This window comes from Delphinapterus leucas, chromosome 11 (assembly GCF_059928025.1).
Source record: "Delphinapterus leucas isolate spDelLeu-1000000601 "Yukka" chromosome 11, BTC_Dleu_Yukka2, whole genome shotgun sequence".
NCBI classification, from domain to species: domain Eukaryota; kingdom Metazoa; phylum Chordata; class Mammalia; order Artiodactyla; family Monodontidae; genus Delphinapterus; species Delphinapterus leucas.
The window spans coordinates 49139835-49162378 of record NC_143139.1 but is presented as its reverse complement, the minus strand read 5'-3'; the positions used below and the strand labels follow the sequence as shown (position 1 = coordinate 49162378).

The window sequence follows — 22544 nt, the reverse complement described above, 5'->3', positions numbered from 1 at the left end:
ATTTTGTAACCTGTTCTGTATACTCTTAGTAATATACTTTTGAGTATATGTTTTAGGCAATTTATAAGCTGGCATTTGGATCTTAACCATGTAAAATGTAAGCCTGATTCAGAACACATATAACAATGAAATAGCGATTTAAAAAATTCATGGAATCTTGCTGTTGAAAGAGTATGCTAATTAAAATACTAAAGTTGTCTTTTAAAAGAAAAAGTTATTTCCTACATTCAAAAAACACACATGAAGGGACGTCCCTGGTGGTCCAGTGGTTAAGACTCTGCACCCCCAGTGCAGGGGGCACGGGTTCAATCCCTGGTCAGGGAACTAAGATTCCTGCATGCCACATGGTGTGGCCAAAACAACAAACAAAAAACACACACACACACGATGTATATGTAACATATAACGAATAAGTGCACTGTATACCTGCCATCCTGATCCCTCCCTGATCATATTTCTCTCCTTACCTACCACAGACAATTAACCATTATGCTCAACTGGCATCATTCTGATATATATTTACATATTTTTACATATTTATAAAACTGAATTTAGTGAGTAGTCTTTAACTTCTGAAGAAAGGTTTTCCTTTGCTACAACTTATAACTCTACAGACATCTACATAGAAATTATATTATATAAAAAAAGATATATACATACATACAAACTTTGCCTCTAGGAGGACTTAAACCAGTTATAAAATGAAAGATTTTACCTACAGAAAATTTCAAAGTTATGCATTTAATATTATTTATGGCTTGTTTTTTAAACGAAGGTCTTAAAGCTGAAGAATCAAGTAAATATTTAAAGTTCAACTGTAACCTTTAATTCCTAGCAGTATTTGTACTTTAAATTCTTTTTGTCTTTTTTATCTTCCCGGACCGGGGCACGAACCCATGTCCCCTGCATCGGCAGGCGGACTCTCAACCACTGTGCCACCAGGGAAGCCCCAAATTCTTTTTGTCTTTACAGTCACAGATATTAATGTTGGATGCCACCAGAAATGTTAAAACTCACTTGTTTACTCAAATGTATCATTTTCTGAATAAAATTTTGCTCATGGTTAAAACTTTAACTCAAAATGAAATTATTTTTTAAAAGATTTTAAGATTTAATTAAATTGAACACACACATATACAAGGGAGAGAGATAAAGACCACCCATTTTGGGAGATAAACTCTTCAATAATGTATCTTCGAAGACCACCCATTTTGAGAGAGAAACTCTTCAATAATGTATCTTCGTTTCACTTTCTAATGAGGATACTTTTGATTTCAGTAAAAAAAACAAAACAAAACAAAAAAACTTCTTTTAAGTCTAAGATAGTGTTTAGTTCATTTATCATCAGTCAGAAAATAACTGGTACAAAACCTAGAAAATTTAATCCATGTTCTTTGAACCATTCCTATTTCAAAAGATCAAATGTCCCTAAAGATATTTTATAAGAATAATATATTTAATAAGATAGCTAATCTTCTTATTAAAATAATTTATTCTGTCATCTTCATTCTGATAAATGCATTCCTATCAAGAATAACAAATTAAATTCTCTAAGCCTTGGTTTTCTAATGTACATGATGAGTAGAATAATTGCCATTACTCAGAATCAATTACTTAAAAGATTTAAAGAAATAATCCTATATATTTTAAATTGTACTCCTGGAGCTACCTCAAGGCCTGATGGATGGTAACCAAGGAGAGAAGTGTATGTCTATTTGGAAGACAGAAAGAGGAAGTTGGCTGGCTAAGGAGGGGAGTGTTGACTAACCAGTAGAGTTCCAAATGTCTCACACACTCAGCTTCAACTGGGTAACTTTTTTTTTTTGCGGTACGCAGGCCTCTCACTGTTGTGGCCTCTCCCGTTGCGGAGCACAGGCTCCGGACGCACAGGCTCAGCGGCCACGGCTCACGGGCCTAGCCGCTCCGCGGCATGTGGGATCTTCCCGGACTGGGGCACGAACCCCAGGCGGCAGGCGGACTCTCAACCACTGCGCCACCAGGAAAGCCCTGGGTAACTCCTTTTAATTGTAATACATATTATTAGATTTCATAAGATTTCACGTAAGAATATAATGGCTAAAATAAGTCTGAAAATCACTGTTTTATAGCCGAGTACAATACTTGATATATAGTAGGCATTTGCTAAAAAATTAATTTCCTTCTGTTCCTCTGAGTTTTTTAAATAACTTACATCATGTATTAGTATCAATTTTAAATAAAACAGAACAAAACAAAACAAAAAACTTCCATATACTAGAGTGGCAGGCTCTGGGTTAGGTACTAAAATAAAAATAAATAGGACACAAAGTCCAACTAAAACCAGGACCTCACAGTCTAGTTGGGGAGCTTAATATATAAATAACTTAATGAATGATACAAGACACATACGTAAATCACTTTGGAAGTTAAGGGAGAAATTTCTTCTCCAAAGTAAAACAAATCCTATACCTCAACTAGATACTGAGATAAATAGATCAGGAAAGGCTCAAGAAATGATGTGACAAATTTTGAATTGGAATTTGAAGGATGAATAATCTGATCTGGTTAGATTATATGAAAGGATGGGATGCTTAATTTCAATATTTGGATGTTTAAAAGGACTTTTTCTGGATGAATGCAGGGACTGGGGAGAATGGTACAACAGGCAGATGGAACAACATATATGAAAGCACAGGAGTATGGAAAAGCATAGCAAGCTTAGGGAACTATAAGTAGTTCAGTTTGGTATTATTAGAGTGCAAATCCAAAGGCAAGGATAATCGAAAGATGCTGGAAGACTAGGCAAAAGGATAAACCATGACTTACATGCTGCGTTAAGGTGCCTGGACTTTATTCTACAATTGTTAAGGAGCCAGGAAAGGTTTATGAAAAGGAAATAATAAGGTTTACATTTTAGAAAGAGTATTCTGACAGAAATACGGAAGACTGAGAACGAACATGCAAAAGACTGGAAGCAGAGGGATTTGTTAAGAGATTATGGAAAGATAAGGGGTGAGAATGGGATACAAAGATTAATTAAAGAGATATTTAGAAGGTGGAATCAGTAGAACTTGCTGATTGTGTCTAAAAGTCTTCATTTCTCAACACATTCATTTCTTTAGATTCTGTCATAAAGAAAGACCAAATTGGGGGTTGATACCTTCTAGCGGGGGTTGGCAAACTAAGTTCACTTAGCTCACTGACTGCTTTTGTAAATAAAGTTTGTTGGAACATAGCCATATCCATTTTTTACATATTGTTTATGGCTACTTTCTTGCTACTACAATCGCAAAGTTGTAGTCGTGACAGAGACCTTACAGACCACTGAGCCAAAAATATTTATTTGATCCTTTACAAAAAGTTTGCTGACCCATTAGCTATTTTTCAATGGAAAATAATTTCTTTTTAAAAAGTAGGTTATTCTCAAGCTCAAGGAGAGAAGCAAAAGTTATAATTAGTGACCAGCAGGGATAGAGAAGAGTTAGAAAGAGGAAACCAGAAACAGTAGAATCCATTATAGATTGTCAGGATAGCCATAAAGTTTGTGACTCCCAAAAACTTCATGTATAATATGCTTAAAATAAACAGTATTGCTAAAAAATACCTGTCCTTGGTATAAACCAGCATCCTGAATGGTGCTGTCTGGTTTATTCAGTGGTTCAAATGTATTACTCATGTATTTGTTCCACAATCTGGTCTCCTTTTCATCTGGAATATTGAAGATTTTTCTTATTTCCTTTTCAATTGTATCTAGATTTAAGGAGGAAAGATACGTAAATATAATATTTAAAAATATACCACAGAGAGTTAAGTGCTCACTAACATAAAAATCCTAAATTTAAATTACTGATATAATAGCAAGAATAGATGAACAAATATGTAGCAAATACATAAAAACAATAAAGAAAAATTTTAAGACCAGGTATACTTTTTAGGAACAAAATGGTAATTATAACTCAGATGATTACTTTGGGAAATTAAGACCTCAAAAGGTAAGAGTTCAATAATATAACACTAAAATATAATTTATGTTATACAGGATGAACTTTAACTTTTTACACATTATAAAATCAATATATTTTCTAATGATATGTTGGAGTTAGAAATTAAAGTATGACTCAGAGATGCCACAGATAAAAAATATTTTAAGTTATAACCAATTTAAGAATAATTTATATTAAGTTGAATACAATTTACAGTTTAAATAGCTAACTAAAATTAAATAGAATATAGGGACACAAAGAAAAGTGCCTTCTTTGAAGAGAGGTCTGAATTGGTCAAAATTTCTTGTTTCCAAGGTAAAGCCATATATTTTCTTTATTTCTAAGCCAATTATCTGAACAGAAGTCTTTCTTTTAAAAAACTGGAGCAGCTTAATCTGCTGTAAAATAAGATATAGGAGTGTCTACATGTTTGAGAATAATTAAGTTTCAGTACCATATTTAGATGAATCTTTTAAAGCACATAAACATTAGAAAGAGATATTAGAAAATATTACTATATCTATCAAATTCTGGTCAATAACTTACCTAACTTAGACTCAAGAAAATTACACTTAATATATTTTATGACATATAAAGAAATATGAAATACTTCTAAATTTTAGAACACTTGATTAATTTTGAAAAAACCATTATTTGTAAAATACTAAACCTAAAAATACATGTTCTCTTAAAAAATATAAAAACCCACACCTATCCTACATAATTAAACTTAGTCCAATAACACTGTTTATGTTCTACTTAGCAGCTAATGTTCTTTAATAGTCTTTTAGTCAATGACAGTTTGATTAAGGCATTAAATAAGTAGTAAATACTATAGTGTATTTCAAAACTTAATGCAAACTAGCCAGAACATTTAAAAAATTACATTAAAGAAATATAAATATACTGTGAGTACTGCTTTCTATTTTGGCGGCATTAATTTATTTTTTATTGAACTGTAAATGTATACGGAAAAATGCACAAATTGTCAGTATATAATGATAAATTTCCATAGTGGATACACCTGTGTAAGCAGTACCCAGATCAAGAAACAGAAAATAACCTAGGAAGGACGACAGAGGAAGAAGCCAAGGAAGGGAGGTCATTTTAGTCTTTCTATAAAAATGAATACTTCTTTCTTGATTGAAGAAATAAATCTTGCTCATTGCAAAAATTCAGAAAATACAAGTACAAATAAAATGTCCATCTAGAAATAACCACTGTTAACATTTTGATACTTCTTCCAGGCATTTTTTTCTATTAATACATACATATTTATATACATAATATAATATATAGCAACACATATGGAAATGCCCCCTTTATTGAGTTTTGAAAAGGGTAATGCAAAGACCCTGAGATGGGAATGTATTTGGCATATTTTAGAAGAGAACGGTGCATGTGGCTAAAGTGGAATGAGCAAGGTGGAAATAAGACCATAAAGGTACACATGTAGGATCATACAGAATTGAGGCAGTTATGAAAGTATTCTATTTTATCTGATTAAGAAGAGAAGTCATTTAGGAGTTTTGAGCAGAGAAGTGGTATGATCCAATTGACACTTCAAATGTTCACTTTTGCTGCCAGTGAAAACAAACTGCAGGATGTCAAGGGTGAGAGACTAGGCTACTACAGAAATCCAAACCAAGGTGGTAACAGTGGAAGCAATGTTAAGTGGTCAGACTGGGAATAGATTCTGAAGGCACTGCTTAGAAGATACATTGCTAAATTATATGCAGGGTGAGAAATACAAGAGAATCAGAATGATACCAAGGGTTTTGGCCTAAGCAATTAGAAGAGTGCAAGTGACGATTACTCAGATGAGGAAAAATGACAGAGTAGTAGCTTTTAGGGGGAAGGGAGAGAGTTTAGTTTCATATATGTTATCTTTAGATTCTCATCAGACACATGTGAAGATATGGAATGGTTGAAACTGGAATTAAGGGAGAGTCTGGGTAGGAGATATAAGACATCAATATACAGAAAAGTATTTAAAGCCAGGGGACTAGAGGAAGTCATCAAGGAAAAGAAAGAAGATCCAAGGACTGAGCATATCACACTGATGTTCTGAGGTCAGAAATATGAAGAGGATCTTACAAAGGACTCTGAGAAGATGCAGCCAGTGAGAACTTGTGCCCTGGCAGCCATGTGAAGAGAAAATATTTCTAGATGGAAAAGTCAGTAAGTATGTTAATTTTTGCTGGCACATTAAGAAATGGAAGACTTCGACCACTGGATGTATCAATGTAGAATTAGAGCCCATCACAGAAGCAGAACCAAGGAAGTTGGTCTGATTTAGTGGGTTCAAGAGAGAACGGGAGCAGAGGAAGTGGTAGCCATAAAGCAGTTTGCTTAAACTGAAATTTGTCAAGTGCAGTTGTAGATAATGACAGCCTAGGGTATATCTATGGGAACTGGTGGTTGAGGCTGGATGCAGATCAAGATCACTGGAGTTGAGAATGTCAAGGTATTGAGAACATGTGCATATTTTTCTGTATATTAATCCGACTCTACTAGGCAGTTAATGAAAAGCATAAAGAGATAAAAAAATATTAACACAGATAACAGAAATAAAATTATTGTGATAAACATTTCTAGTAGGAACATTTAATAAGAAAGTTAAGCAGTTCTATTAATAAATTTTATAAACATAAAGCATTTTTCAAATTTTATAATAAAATTATTTTTCAGTGGTATCTTTAAAGAAAAAATAAAAACAAGTTTTATCTTTCTTATTGACACATGTTCAATACCCAAATATATCAATTTAGAGAGAAAAATATTAAAAAGGCAAAGTATTTAGGCTCTGAACATGGTAAATTATTTAGATCCTACCTATGGCTACTATCATTTTTATTATAAATCAATGTAGGCATTACTAGCTGAAAATGGAACATTTTATTATTTGGTAAAAAAAGAAAACAGGTGCTTATATTTCTTAATTCCATTTACAGAATTTGTATACTGTATTTCATGTACATAGCTATTTTGATCCTTTTTAATCAAGATTGAAAAAACGCACAGGGAAAAATATACATCTCATATTTCCTTTCTTATCAAATTCTTTGTTTCAAAACTCACTTCCTAAAGAAACACAAAATCAACCCAATTAACATTTGCACAGATTGTATAAGGCAGCAAATTAAGAAGTGAGACTCTGGTATAAGAGACTGGGTTAAGGAGTTAAAATACTGGCTCTATCACTTGGTACCAGGGTGAACCTATGTAGGTTACTTAACCCTTCTTAGCCTAGGCTTTATCACCTTTAAGATGAGGATACAGTAATGTTGAGGTTTAAATAAGAAATTTCCTGTAAAGTGCCTAAAGCATAGTAAGTATTCAATAACTGCTAACCATTATAACCATAACAATGAAGTTTCTAAAATTCCTGACTTGATTAATTTTTGCAAAAATTTTTGCTTAGAAAGCAAACTTGCTCTAATATAGATTTTCAAACTTTTAAAACTACAGTAAGGAATTGTGACCCACTATACACATACATGTTGATATTTTCTATTCTGATATTTTCCATTCCATTCTCTTTACTCCACAAACTGCTTAATGACCACGAAAATATAGACAACACAGTTTGAAAAAACTGTTCTAGTAAGAAATGTTAGCTATATGAAAAAATTTATTCATATACAATTTTAAGGCATATAGCCAATGTATGTAGCATTTTAAAGTATCAGTAAATTTAAGCTATGCTAATTAACATCTATGTAAATCATAAACTTTTTGAAGCAGAGATTCTTTACAAATCATCTCCTTGATAATTCTTACCTAGTACTTAATGTAAAAACTCCAAAATGCCTGTTTTGAGTTCAGAAATTAAACCTTAGATCTTCATATAATGAGTTTTAAAATATTTTTCAGTGAACTAATGTTCTAAAATAAGTTTCTTATTGTCTCATATAACTTTTATATATATATATAATTTTCCTATAGAAATGAGGTAAGAAACAAAGAAACTTTAATACCAAAAGTTTAATACCAAACTTTAACTAGAAAATACCAAACTTTAAAATAACTAGAAAACATTATCTACATCAAGCATTTAAGAGGTAGCTTATTTATATTCCAATTGGCTGAACATTTCAGAAGTTAGTCTCTGAATTAATTTTAATAGGTCATCTTTGTTGGACAGACTTACAGATTCTTAAAGATTCTTATTGTGTACATTTTAATATCATGATTAATGTAATTTTATACATTTAAAACTTTCAGTTCTTAGGATATAGAAATGTTTTACTTTCCTGAATATGTTCCAAAAATCTAGAACTGAAAAAGTTAAGTACTTTATCCATAATAATACTTTATACATAATAATGTAATAAAATGACATTTATATGGAGTTCCTAACATTTTAAGCATTCATTTTAGAAAGATGACTGTGTGAGTTTATTGAAATTGCATCTCAACTTACAAATGCTCTAGGTAAATAAAGAGAGGGAAAATAAAAAATCCACACATAATGTCTGGCAAAAACATTAGGATTAACCAAGCATTAGAAATTGAAGAATGGTACTATTTCATGAAAATGATGAGTTAAAAGCATTTTCCTGCAGTGAAATGGCTACGTGGTGAAAGTCAAATGTACTTAAGAAATTCAGAAATATTTTTATTTACTTTTAATAAAGTGTACTTAATGACTGGTTCCAACAAGAAAAGCTATATGGTACTATAATTCATAAATTTTCTAATCTTTCTTTCTAAGTTCTACATTAAGTGTTATGTCCTTCTCCAGTGTCCATTTGCACTTTCCAACAAGATCAATGTTATTGCCATTAATCTTCTGTTCCAAAAACTTTATTTGAAAATAACAACCTTTTATAATTTTTATTTTGAGTTGTCTTACCAAAAAGTACTACAATTCTTTTATTAAATGCATAATCATTTATTTAAAAAACATTTTATTCAATATATTCTTTTTTTAAATTGAAGTATAATTGACATACAACATTGTTTTAGTTTTAGGTGTATGACAGAATGGTTCAGCATTTGTATACATCACTAAGTGATCACCACAATAAGTGACCATCTGTCACCATACAAAGTTAGAAAAACTTTTTCCTTGTGATGAGAACTTTTAAGATTTACTTTCTTAGCAACTTTCAAATTTGCAATTCAATATTATTGACCATAGTCACCATGCTGTACATTATATCCTCATGACTTACTGGAAGTTTATACCTCTTAATCCCCTTCACCTCCAAGCCCCTCCCATCTGGCAGCCACCAATCTGTTCTCTGAATCTATGAGTTTTATTTTGTTATTCAATACATTCTTGATCTTAAATTAACATGTGGCTTTTAAACAGAATTATAAATTTACATGTATTTAAATATACATTTATATGTGTAGATAGGTAAATATATAAAGATATATAAATACATAGAAGGAGTTAGGCACACTTATATTTGATATATAATTCTGTAACCTACTCATTATTAAAAAAAAAATCAATGAGTCATATTAATGCTAAGCCCGCTGCTGTAAGTAGCTACTTAATTTTGTATTTATAGAGTCCAAAGAATAAACTGTGAGAAAAAGGAAAATAAACGGTCATTTTTCATGCTAAGAATGGTAAATTATCATTATTATTATTGATATATATATTACATTACCTGACAAAGTTTTACCTAAGCAAGTTTTTATTTAAAGTTCTACTTCAATTTATAGGCATGTTACAAACATGATATGTATTTTCAAATGCTAAATTAAAACAATTATTTGATTATTTTTAAAAAAGTAAAATGGCACAAATATTAAACTCATTTAATAATGTAAAGTAGACCTAGAAATAATAAATAATTCAACTCTAAGCTAAGACATATTGAATGATGCTTGGAAACCTGTAATGTCTAAGGATAAATCCTTAAAATGGTTATCATCTTCGTAGCATATAACAAATAGAATTTTAAATAAATTTCTAATAGCAATGGTTTAACAAAGAAACAGGATCTTGCATTACCTATTGTGTCAGCTTTGCTAAATCTTCGAGTTACAACATTGTTCATGTTTCCATTTTCACAGAGCTTCAATTCTGTGAGATATACTTCTACTTTGCAGTGCTTTACGAACATACCCTGTTCAACCACCTAAAAAACAAAACAAATTGGTATCAGCTATAGCTTGATATATTTCACTGTTTTGAATAACAATACATTTCTCTAAAGAGGCTTCAGAAAAAAACTACAGATCTCCAGTGAGAAACTAGTAACTATTAAAACCCATCAGTAAAAAATAATAGATATTGGATAGCTGAAAAAGAAAGGAACATTTTTGGAAATTTTAATATTTAACAGAATATGAATAATCATGACACAAACATTAACAGGCAGTTTAGAAAGGCATTCTACTACTCTATGAAGATACTTTGGTATACTATAAATAATGAATACATTTAGTATTTATGATGAGAAAGTGAATGCAAAGTGTAAATACAGCTCTGATTAAAGATACAGACATACTTTCAGCTTTTAGTACTTGATCTCAAGCAGAAAACCTTTAAAAATTTTAAGTTTTATACAATTTCAGTTAGCAACAGCTATAATATCATTCTATACGTTAAAATAAATCTTTTAAAACAATAACTACAAATTACTGTTGCCAAAATATCCAGCTATGCCCTGTAACTGATACGTTAGTTTTCCATCCTAAGATGACTTTCTTTGACCTTTAAATACATACTCAGTAATTCTATGCAACAAATGAAAAAAAAAAAAAGCTGCTAAACATGCAAGCAATAAGGCAGAAAAAGAGAAAATATGTATATATTAGGTTCACCTTATTAATAAGTATATTTCCTTTTGATCTTCTAAAGGTTAGCTGTAGGATTTCAGCCATGAACACTGTTTCTGAAAATAGTAATCGGCCTGATATGTGATACATTAGACAAATATGGCAAAAGGGAGGCTCCAAATGACTGTTGTACTCACACGCTTTGCATCAATTCAATAAGGGACTCATAAATTTGTCTTTCACTTGCAGGGAATTGTTTTAGCTCAAAAAGTTCAAATGTAGTTTGTCTAGTATTTAAAATATCCAATCCAATGCTAATTTTTATGATACTTTGTCACATATATTCTCCTAATTATACTTGTTACATTCACATTTCTAAAACAACCAACAGCATGCACTTCCCATGTTAACTTAACCCATTTTACAAACTAATATATAATTGTTTAACCCTGAACTAATTAAATTTGTTTTATACTTTATTTGAAGGATTTTGCTTTATGCTTATTTGAAGTTATGAAGGAAGCAAAGGATATTACATCATTTCTAAGATTACTTGAAGCTGTAAAGCTAGGAATCAAATATTCTTATTAATCAGAAATTTCTGCTCTGGGAGTCAATATGTGAGTAAGAATCCTAAAATAATATATCAAGTTAGTTACTAATCATCGGTAGGTTGCCAAAACTGAGGTACCTACAGGTCTCATTTTATTGGCTGGGGGGCGGGTGGGGGGGGAATGACTAACAATACAGCAGGTAATGGGATAAAGAAACAGGATAAAATAACAAAAAATAATAAAATCCCTCATTATGATTTATACTGAGGTATATATTTTCTAAGTAAGCATAGTTTTTTAAAAAATGAGAATCTTCATAAAACTAATAGATATTTTCCTGGAAAGAATCTGGTGATTTAACTGTCAGAAACTCACTGTCAACAATGAAAACAAAACATCAGTTCACTATTGTATGTAAGACAGATAACCAACAAGGACCTAAAACAAGGGCACTCTACTCAATATCCTGTGATAACCTATACGATAAAAGAATCTAAAAAAGAATGGATATATATATAGGTATAACTGAATCACTTTAATGTACACCCGAAACTAACACAACACTGTAAATCAACTATACTCCAATAAAATTTTTAAAAAATCAATATTTCAAAACCCATTCTTTATTGGGATTCAGAATATTTCTCATTTTTCTTCTTTTCTCCAACAGTATCTTACATTGCTAAAACCCTCATTAACATTACTCAGAATACTACTACTGTATTTATAAGATATTTTACTGTTTCCAAAACTAATGTATTAAAAAGCAGTTCTTTTAAGATACGAGTTTGTTCTCAAACAATTTTTATTTGAAAGAACCAGACTGTATGAATGATTAAAGCTTGAATACAACAGCATCACAGCAGAGAAAAATAATTAGCATATTTATGTATGTGTCATAATCATATGTATATTACTTGTTCATATATAGCAACTCCTTTATATTTGTTTATATAAAGTATCCTACCTTCATTAAAAATGTGCTGAAAATAATCATTTAAAATGATGGCTATTAAGACTGTAACAGGAAGAAACAGGCTTAGAAAAAACAGGATACAAAGTTTTACCTAGTTATTATAACCATTAAGATATACATTTGAAATAAGACAGGAAGGTGAATATTCAGAAATAACAGTTATGTTTCAGAATTAGAGGTGACAGCTAAAGTGTTTTTTTCCTAAGTGAATTATAATGTTGTTGAAATCTGTGCTTGGATTCTATTATATTAATTCATGGCCACAATGAAGGTCAAGTTTTTTTTACTAAGTTAGTAAGGGAAATATGTTTATGCTAAATTAAAATAAATATAATTTCCATTTGTTCATTTTGCTGTGAATATTAGAGAGCATTTTGACTAAAGCTATGAAATATACCTGATAAAGCTAACGTAGTCTATTCTTTATATTGGCATATGACTGCTCCCTCCTTGGAAACAGAAAGTAATTTCTAAAGAAATCTAGTACTTTAAAACAATTTGATAACACTGGGCCTAAAAGACACATTTACTATTTTTGAGGAGTTAGCTACATTCACTTTGGCAGCACTTACTGAGCATCTATGCTTAGCGCTAGAAATACACAGGTGAATTAGACCCAGTCCCTGGAATCAGGGTGAGAACACCCAGTGGTAAAGACAGAGAGACTAGTAGAGAAAATATAACACAACTATGAAATCACAGGTGTTAACGTACAACAAACAAATCCTACCTGTGATATTTTATACAAATATTTCAAGATATATTTCTTCAGAAACAAGGACTCAAACATAACCATAAAAACATTATCACACCTAAAATATTAAAACTAATCCCTTAATATCTAATATTCATTACATTAAAATTAAATTAATTAAAATCATTTTTAATATAGATCCAAATAAAACCCATACACTTGCAAACGACTGGTAAGTCTCAAGTGTCTTTTTTTTTCAAGTGTCTTTTAACTGAAAAGTTCACCATCAATCTTTTTATTCTTGCAATTTTTAGTAAGACTAGTTCATAGGGATTGTGAGATATATTCTAAACAAGATGCAAATAATATCTAGTTGCCCCTCTTTTTATGATGTTGGTATACATTAATTAACCAGCACCTAGATCAGGAGTGGGCTAACTATGATCCACAGGCTAAATCTCGCTCATCATCTATTTTTGTAAATAACATTTTACTGGAACAGTTATTCCCATTCATTTACGTGTCACCTATGGCTGTTTTTGCACCCAAAACAGCAGAGGTGAGTAGTTCCACAGTGACCATTTTGGCCCACAAAGCTGAAAATATTTGCTATCTGGCTTTTTACAGAAAAAGTTTGGTGACCCCCTAACCATCAATTCATTAGGTCTTCTTTAATTCTGCTCAGTAATGTTTCATAATTTTCATTGTAGAGAAGTAATTTTTTAAGGTTTATTTCTATGTACTTTGATCTGCTGTAAACATTATTTTAAAATTCAACTTTATTTGTTGCTGATAAATAACTGGTTTTTCTATATTTACCTTATATCCAACCACCTTGTGAAACTTATTGATTTTAATCGTTTGTTAGTACAACTTTTGGAATTTTCAACATATAAAATCATGTCTTCTAGAACATTACAGTTTTATTTCTTTATTTTCAATCCTTATTCTTTGAGTTATTTTGCCTGCATTACCACACTGGCTAAGACCTCTAATATAGTTATCCTTATCTTGTCCCTGATCAGAGAGGAAGAGCTTTGAATATTTTACCAATAAGTATGTCTGAAATAGGTTTCTATTTCTAGCTTTTCTTAAAAAAATCATACGTAGATATTGAGTTTTATCAAATGCTTTTTCTGCATCTACTGAGATGGTTTTTCTACTTTACTCAGATAATACAAAAATTATAATAAGTGATTTTCAAAGTAAAACTAAAATTGCATTTGAAAAAATCCAGCCTGGCCATTTTTTAACTCCTTTTTTGCATACTGCTGGGTTTGGCTTGCTAATATTGCATAAATTATTTGGTATTGTGTTACTAAATATTTGGTTGAATATTTACTGGTGATGCCTTCTGGAGCTACAGTTTTCTTTGTGAAAAGATTTTTATTTAATGATTTAATTTCTTTATTCAGACAGGGCAATTGAGATTTTCTATTTATTTCAACACTGTTGTATTTTTCTAGAAATCTGTCCACTTCACCTAAATTTTTAAATTACATAAAATTATTCAAAATTAATCTCTTAAAAAAGTCTTTAGACTCTGCTATGATGTCCCCTTTTTCATTCCTAATATAGGTGATTTGGGCCTACTTTCCTTTTATTCTTGATCAGTCTTGCCAGGACTCATCTTTATTTTACTGATCTAATTCGAATGTTCTTTATGATGAGCCAACTTTGTTCATTTAATGTAAAAAATTTTTTTCTATTTTATTAATGTCTACTTCATATTATCCTTTCTTTCTTTGTGTGTGTGTGGTATGCGGGCCTCTCACTGTTGTGGCCTCTCCCGTTGCAGAGCACAGGCTCCGGACGTGCAGGCTCAGTGGCCATGGCTCACGGGACCAGCCGCTCCACGGCATGCGGGATCCTCCCGGACCGGGGCAGGAACCCGTGTCCCCTGCATCGGCAGGCCGACTCTCAACCACTGCGCCACCAGGGAAGCCCTATTATTTCTTGATTAGGCTTAATTTCCTTTTCTTCTCTTCTTGAGAACAGTCTTTCTTCTTTTTCCAGTATTTACATTTAAGCTATAAAGTTCCTTCTAAGAATGACTTTAGTCATTCTTTTATGATGCATCATTATTATTCAGTTCAAAATGTCTAATTTTACTTTTTATATCTTCTTTGACCTAAGGATTACTTAGAAGTATATTGTTCCATTTCTAGGTAGCTGAGAGATCATCTAGTTGTCTTTCTGTTACAGACTTCTAAATTCCCCTGAGGACAGAAAATACACTGAATAATTTCTATCATTAGAAATATATTGGAGTTTGCTTGATGGCCCAGCATGTGGTTAATTTTGGTAAAACTTCCACTTAAAAAATTTTTGTATTCTGCATTGACTAAGTGCAACGCATGTCAATTAGGTCATGGTGGTTAATCATGTTGTTCAAATCTGCTTCCAAGTTCATTCGTGTGTTGTTGGCAGGCCTCCGTTCCTCTCCAGCTGTTGGCAGAGACTTTTAGTTCCTCATCATGTGAGTCTTTACATAGGCTGCCTGCATGGCATATGGCTTCACTCAGAGTGACTGATCCAAGAGAGAGCCAGAGAGCACTCCAGTATCTTTTACAAACTCAGAAACAACATACTATCACTTCTGCCATATTTTACTGGTCACACAGACCGACTCTGGTATGATGTAGATTACATAAGAGTGTGAATAACAGGAGGTGGCGATAACTTGGGAGCATCTGTGAGGTTGTCTACCACAGTAAAACCTCTGGTACCCAAAAAGTCACAGACCCTCCCACCAACATGCAAAATACACTCCACCCCCCGCAAAGGCCCCCACTAGTCTCATCCTATTACAGCATCAACTCAAAGTTCAGAAACTTGTCATCTGTATCTGACTAAGGTACAGATGAGGATCCTTGGGCATAGTTCCTTAAGCATCTCGGGTATAGTTCCTCTTGATCTACAGGCCTGTGAAATAAAAGATAAATACTGCAAGTTCCTTGGTTAGGGCTCACTTTTGCCTTGACATGAAAATGACTCTTCATAACATTTGCTTCTGTTTTCTGAGTCATCCTTTTTTTCATGTAAGTTAGCACATGTTTGCAGTTGAGTAAATTCTTAGTCTGATTCCTGCTTGTAGCAGTCTGCAAGGGCAAAGGCCTCTTTAATTTTATACTGTCTCTGCAGTCCAAGATGGCAGTGGGTCTTGAAAACACTGCGTCTCCAGTGGATCTCACTGGAGTTCAACCTAGTAGGCAAAAGTCACAACCACAAATGTCCTCTAGCTAAGTCCTTTCTACCTTGGGTTTATACTGAGAAGGCTCAGGGACATTGCCCTAAAGCTTCTTAGAAGCCCTACTGTTCCTAGAAGCCACATATTGAAAGACAGTATAAAGTAAACCCTGAAATCCTTTAAAGGGCCCTTTTTCCTGAAGAGTATTGTGAGGCACCACCTTCAACTTTTCTGAGGTCTTAACAAAGAAATTTTACAGTCACAACCTTGGCTTCAACTTTAGAACTGCTTTCTTGAGAGTGCCTTGAGTTTGATCTTTGCTTGGAAATATTTCTTAGTTTTAGTGTTGTTTGTCATCTGGAGAGGCTAATTTTCAAAACTAGCAAGTCTTGGCTCTTTTTTATTTAACAGTCCTTTCTTTAGCTTCTCTTTTCTCGTATCTAACTAAAGGCAGCACAAGAAGAAACCCAGCAGTACTTTCAACATTTTGGCAGATCGTTTAGTTCATAAATATATTTTTTATCTTTCAGTTTACTGCAGATTGACACATTGTTAAACTTTCTGCCACCTTATAACAAAAATCACTGGGTTCCAATAAGATTTTCCTCACTTTCCTTTAAGATCTCACTGGCAGCCTCCTCAAAGTCTAAAATTCTACTACCAATTTATTCAAGGCACGTTAGGCTTTCATTAATACTCTTAAAATTCTTACAGCTTCTATCCACTGCCCAGCTCCAAAGCCACCACCACATCTCAAGTTTTTGTTACGGCTGCATGCAACTTCCAGGAACCAAAATCAGTATTAGCTACCTACTACTGCACAATAAATTACCCCAAGTTGATCAGCTTAACAAAGCAAACATTATCTCACATAGTTTCTGAGGGTCAAGAATCTGGAGCAGCTTAGCTGGACTGTTCGGGCGTGGGGTCTCTCACGAGGTTGTTGTCAAGCTGTGGACTGGGACTTCAATTATCTGGAAGCTCAAATGAGACTGTAGGATTCACTCCCAAGCTCACTCACATCGTTGTTAGCAGGCCTCCATTCCTCTCTATTGGCCAGAGATCTCAATTCCTTAACATGTGAGCCCCTCCATAGGCTGCCTGAATGTGCAGCTGAATTTCCCAGACTGAGAAATGAGAGAGAGCAAGAAGGCGTGTGCACCCAAGATGTAAGCCAAGGTGTCTTTTATAATCTAATCTTTTCTTTTTTAATAAGGTACAACTGACATATAACATTACATTAGTTTCAGGTGTATAACACAACTATTCAATATTTGTATATATGGTGAAATGATCACCACAGTAAGTCTAGTTAACATCCATCACCCTACATAGTTACACTTTTTTTTCCTGTGACGAGAACTTTTAAGATCTTCTACAACTCTTAGCAATTTTCAAATATACAATATAATACTTTTAACTATAGTCACCATGCTGTACAAATACATCCCCATAACTTATTTACTTTATAACTGTAAGTTTATCCTTTTGACCTAAAACTTAATCTTGAAAGTGATATACTTTACCATTACTTCTGCTATATGTCACTGGGCACAAAGACCAGTACAATACCAAGATGCTGGTACAAAGTGGATGGGGACTATCCAAGGCTGTGGACATGAGGAGGTGGAGATAATGGGGGTTGTCTTGGGGGCAACTATCTTAACGTATATTCTAATATTGTTATACACTTTAATTTTATACATATTTTCACCCTCATAAGGAATTATTACTATTTTAAACAGCCTGCCTTAACATCTATTCACAGTATGTGCTTTTGTCAGTCAACATTTTTTCCTGTGTCTCCAAGATTCCATACGGAGTAATTTTTCATTCTGAAGACTGTTTCGTATTTCCTTTAGTGCAAGTCTGCTGGTAACAAATCCTATCAATTTGTTTATCTGAAAACAGCTTTTGTCACCATTATTCTGAAGGATCTTTTCCTTGGTCATAGAATTCAAGGTTAGCAGTTATTTTCTTTCAGCATGTTGAAGATACACTATTACTTTCTTGGCATTCATTTCTCTTGAGAAATCACTTCTTTGTCTTACCCTTACTTTGAAGGTAATATATCGTTTCTTCTGGCTACTATCAGGAATATCTTTGTTTCTCAACAGTTTTACTGCATATAGTTTTGTTTGCATTTTTTTCCGCTTGGGATTCACAGCATTTCTTTAATGTGTAGCATGATACCTTTCACCATTTTTGGAAAATTCTCAGCTATTACTTCCAGTATTACTTCTACCCCATTTTGTCTTTCCTTTTCTTTGAGGAGTCCACTTGTATGCTAATCTTATTCACTGTATTCCATGTGCCCGTCTGCTTTTTTCTTTATTTTCCATTCTTCAGTGTCTTTAAGCTTTGGTCAATATATTTTCTATTGATGTTATCATTTAGTTTACACATTCTCTCCTTATTTTTAGCCTAGTATTTCACTCAAATAATATGTCCTTAATACTTAATATTTTCATATTATTGTTCAGTTTTAGAATTATATTTGATTCTTCTTTTCTTTATTTTTTTGAACATAACAAGCACAGGGTTTTAAGGTTTCTGTCTGATAATTCCATTATCTGGATTCCTCACGTGTCTGTTTCTATTACCTATAGTTTCTCTTGGATTTTGGTCCCATTGTACTTCCTCCTCATTTACCTGTTTTGTTTCTGTTTTAAATTGAACGCCTGACATTTTAGGTGAGACAGTTTAGTGATGATTTTAGGTCCAGGAAGATGGTTAACTTTGTTTCTACATGACAGTAGGAGCACTACCAAGTCCAGATTCCTCAATGCAATCAGAGATTAGTAAAATTCAAAGCTGGGGCTTCCCTGGTGGTGCAGTGGTTGACAGTCCGCCTGCCGATGCAGGGGACACAGGTTCGTGCCCCGGTCCAGGGAGATCCCACGTGCCGAGGAGCGGCTGCGCCCGTGAGCCATGGCCGCTGAGCCTGCACGTCTGGAGCCTGTGCTCCGCAACGGGTGAGACTGCAACAGAGGAAAGCCCGTGTACTGCAAAAAAACAAAAAAAAAAAACAAAGCTGGGCTTCAGACTCTAAAAACCAGTCTATTCTTTTAAGTAAGTTCCACTGGCATAAGAGTCTGTTCTTTGAGTTCACTGGCATCACAAATATATCAAACATGGAAATTCCCAGACTTACTGATTTAATTTTGGAGGAAGACACTTTTTAATAAGTACTCTAGGTAATTTTATACACACTAAAGTTTTTTTTTTTTTTACATCTTTATTGGCGTATAATTGCTTTACAATGGTGTGTTAGTTTCTGCTTTATAACAAAATGAATCAGTTATACATATACATATGTTACTATATCTCTTACCTCTTACGTCTCTCTCGTTCCCACCCTCCCAATCCCACCCCTCTAGGTGGTCACAAAGCACCAAGCTGATCTCCCTGTGCTATGCGCCTGCTTCCCACTAGCTATCTATTTTATGTTTGGTAGTGTATATATGTCCATGCCACTCTCTCACTTTGTCACAGCTTACCCTTCCCCCTCCCCATATCCTCAAGTCCATTCTCTAGTAGGTCTGTGTCTTTATTCCTGTCTTGCCCCTAGGTTCTTCATGACATTTTTTTTTTTTTAGATTCCATATATATGTGTTAGCATATGGTATTTATCTTTCTCTTTCTGACTTACTTCTCTCTGTATGAAAGACTCTAGGTCCATCCACCTCATTACAAATAGCTCAATTTCGTTTCTTTTTATGGCTGAGTAATATTCCATTGTATATATGTGCCACATCTTCTTTATCCATTCATCCAATGATGGACACTTAGGTGGCTTCCATCTCCTGGCTATTGTAAATAGAGGTGCAATGAACATTGTGGTACATGAATCTTTCTGAATTATGGTTTTCTCAGGGTATATGCCCAGTAGTGGGATTGCTGAGTCATGTGGTAGTTCTATTTGTAGTTTTTTAAGGAACCTCCATACTGTTCTCCATAGTGGTTGTACCAATTCACATTCCCACCAGCAGTGCAAGAGTGTTCCCTTTTCTCCACACCCTCTCCAACATTTATTGTTTCTAGATTTCTTTCTTTTTGTTTGTTTCTAGATTTTTTGATGATGGCCATTCTGACTGGTGTGAGATGATATCTCACTGTAGTTTTGATTTGCATTTCTCTAATGATTAATGATGTTGAGCAATCTTTCATGTGTTTGTTGGCAGTCTGTATATCTACTTTGGAAAAATGTCTATTTAGGTCTTCTGCCCATTTTTGGATTGGGTTGTTTTTTTGTTATTGAGCTGGATGAGCTGCTTGTAAATTTTGAAGATTAATCCTTGGTCAGCTGCTGCATTTGCAAATATTTTCTCCCATTCTGAGGGTTGTCTTTTGGTCTTGTTTATGGTTTCCTTTGCTGTGCAAAAGCTTTGAAGTTTCATTAGGTCCCATTTATTTTTGTTTTTATTTCCATTTCTCTAGGAGGTGGGTCAAAAAGGATCTTGCTGTGATTTATGACATAGAGTGTTCTGCCTATGTTTTCCTCTAAGAGTTTGATAGTTTCTGGCCTTACATTTAGGTCTTTAATCCATTTGGAGCTTATTTTTGTGTATGGTGTAGGGAGTGATCTAATCTCATACTTTTACATGTAGGTGTCCAGTTTTCCCAACACCACTTATTGAAGAGGCTGTCCTTTCTCCACTGTACATTCCTGCCTCCTTTATCAAAGATAAGGTGACCATATGTGTGTGGGTTTATCTCTGGGCTTTCTATCCTGTTCCATTGATCTATCTTTCTGTTTTTGTGCCAGAACCATACTGTCTTGATTACTGTAGCTTTGTAGTATAGTCTGAAGCCAGGGAGCCTGATTCCTCCAGCTTCGTTTTTCGTTCTCAAGACTGCTTTGGCTATTAGGAGTCTTTTGTGTTTCCATACAAATTGTGAAAATTTTTGTTCTAGTTCTGTGAAAAATGCCAGTGGTAGTTTGATAGGGATTGCATTGAATCTGTAGATTGCTTTGGGTAGTACAGTCATTTTCACAATGTTGATTCTTCCAATCCAAGAACATGGTATATCTCTCCATCTACTTGTATCACCTTTAATTTCTTTCAGCAGTGTCTTATACTTTTCTGCATACAGGTCTTTTGTCTCCTTAGGTAGGTTTATTCCTAGATATTTTATTCTTTTTGTTGCAATGGTAAATGGGAGTGCTTTCTTGATTTCACTTTCAGATTTTTCATCATTAGTGTACAGGAATGCCAGAGATTTCTGTGCATTAATTTTGTATCCTGCTACTTTACCAAATTCATTGATTAGTTCTAGTAGTTTTCTGGTAGCACCTTTAGGATTCTCTATGTATAGTATCATGTCATCTGTAAACAGTGACAACTTTACTTCTTTTCCGATTTGGATTCCTTTTATTTCCTTTTCTTCTCTGATTGCTGTGGCCAAAACTTCCAAAACTATGTTGAATAAGAGTGGTGAGAGTGGGCAACTTTGTCTTCTTCCTGATCTTAGTGGAAATGCTTTCAGTTTTTCACCACTGAGGACGATGTTGGCTGTGGGTTTGTCATATATGGCCTTTATTATGTTGAGGAAAGTTCCCTCTATGCCTACTTTCTGGAGGGTTTTTATCATAAATGGGGTGTTGAATTTTGTCAAAAGCTTTCTCTGCATCTATTGAGATGACCATATGGTTTTTCTCCTTCAATTTGTTAAAATGATGTATCACATTGATTGATTTGCATTCCTGGAATAAATCCCAGTTAATCATGGTGTATAATCCTTTTAATGTGCTGCTGGATTCTGTTGGCTAGTATTTTGTGGAGGATTTTTGCATCTATGTTCATCAGTGATATTGGCCTGTAGTTTTCTTTCTTTGTGACATCCTTGTCTGGTTTTGGTATCAGGGTGATGGTGGCCTTGTACAATGAGTTTGGGAGTGTTTCTTCCTCTGCTATATTTTGGAAGAGCTTGAAAAGGATAGGTGTTAGCTCTTCTGTGACTGTTTGACAGAATTCTCCTGTGAAGCCATCTGGTCCTGGGCTTTTGTTTGTTGGAAGATTTTTAATCACAGTCTCAATTTCAGTGCTTGTGATTGGTCTTTTCATCACAAGCACTGGTCCTCCTGATTTAGTCTTGGCAGGTTGTACATTTCTAAGAATTTGTCCATTTCTTCCAGGTTACCCATTTTATTGGCATAGAGTTGCTTGTAGTAATCTCTCATGGTCTTTCGTATTTCTGCAGTGTCAGTTGTTACTTCTTTTTTACTTCTTATTCTATTGATCTGAGTCTTCTCCCTTTTTTTCTTGATGAGTCTGGTTAATGGTTTATCAATTTTGTTTATCTTCTCATAAGAACCAGCTTTTAGTTTTATTGATCGTTGCTATCATTTCTTTCATTTCTTTTTCTTTGATTTCTGATCTGATCTTTATCATTTCTTTCCTTCTGCTAACTTTGGGGTTTT

General features: G+C 33.5%; 1 protein-coding gene across 9 annotated transcripts in view; it reads right to left on the bottom strand.

Annotated features, from left to right (window-relative positions):
• Window positions 1–22544, bottom strand: part of USP15 (ubiquitin specific peptidase 15) — a 161667-nt gene that overhangs the window by 104755 nt on the left and 34368 nt on the right. For 8 of the 9 annotated variants that reach the window (XR_016394810.1, XR_016394811.1, XR_016394812.1 and 5 more), the window contains 2 exons: window positions 9937–10063; window positions 3584–3729 (listed from right to left, as the gene is read on the bottom strand). Coding sequence is in view for 4 of the 9 variants with exons in the window: in XM_022571647.2 (XP_022427355.1) it covers window positions 3584–3729; window positions 9937–10063 (273 nt within the window). In the remaining 5 variants the exon portion in view is untranslated. Of the gene's footprint in view, window positions 1–3583; window positions 3730–9936; window positions 10064–10751; window positions 18923–22544 lie in introns of those variants that run through there. The other variant, XM_022571650.3, reaches the window with a different exon arrangement.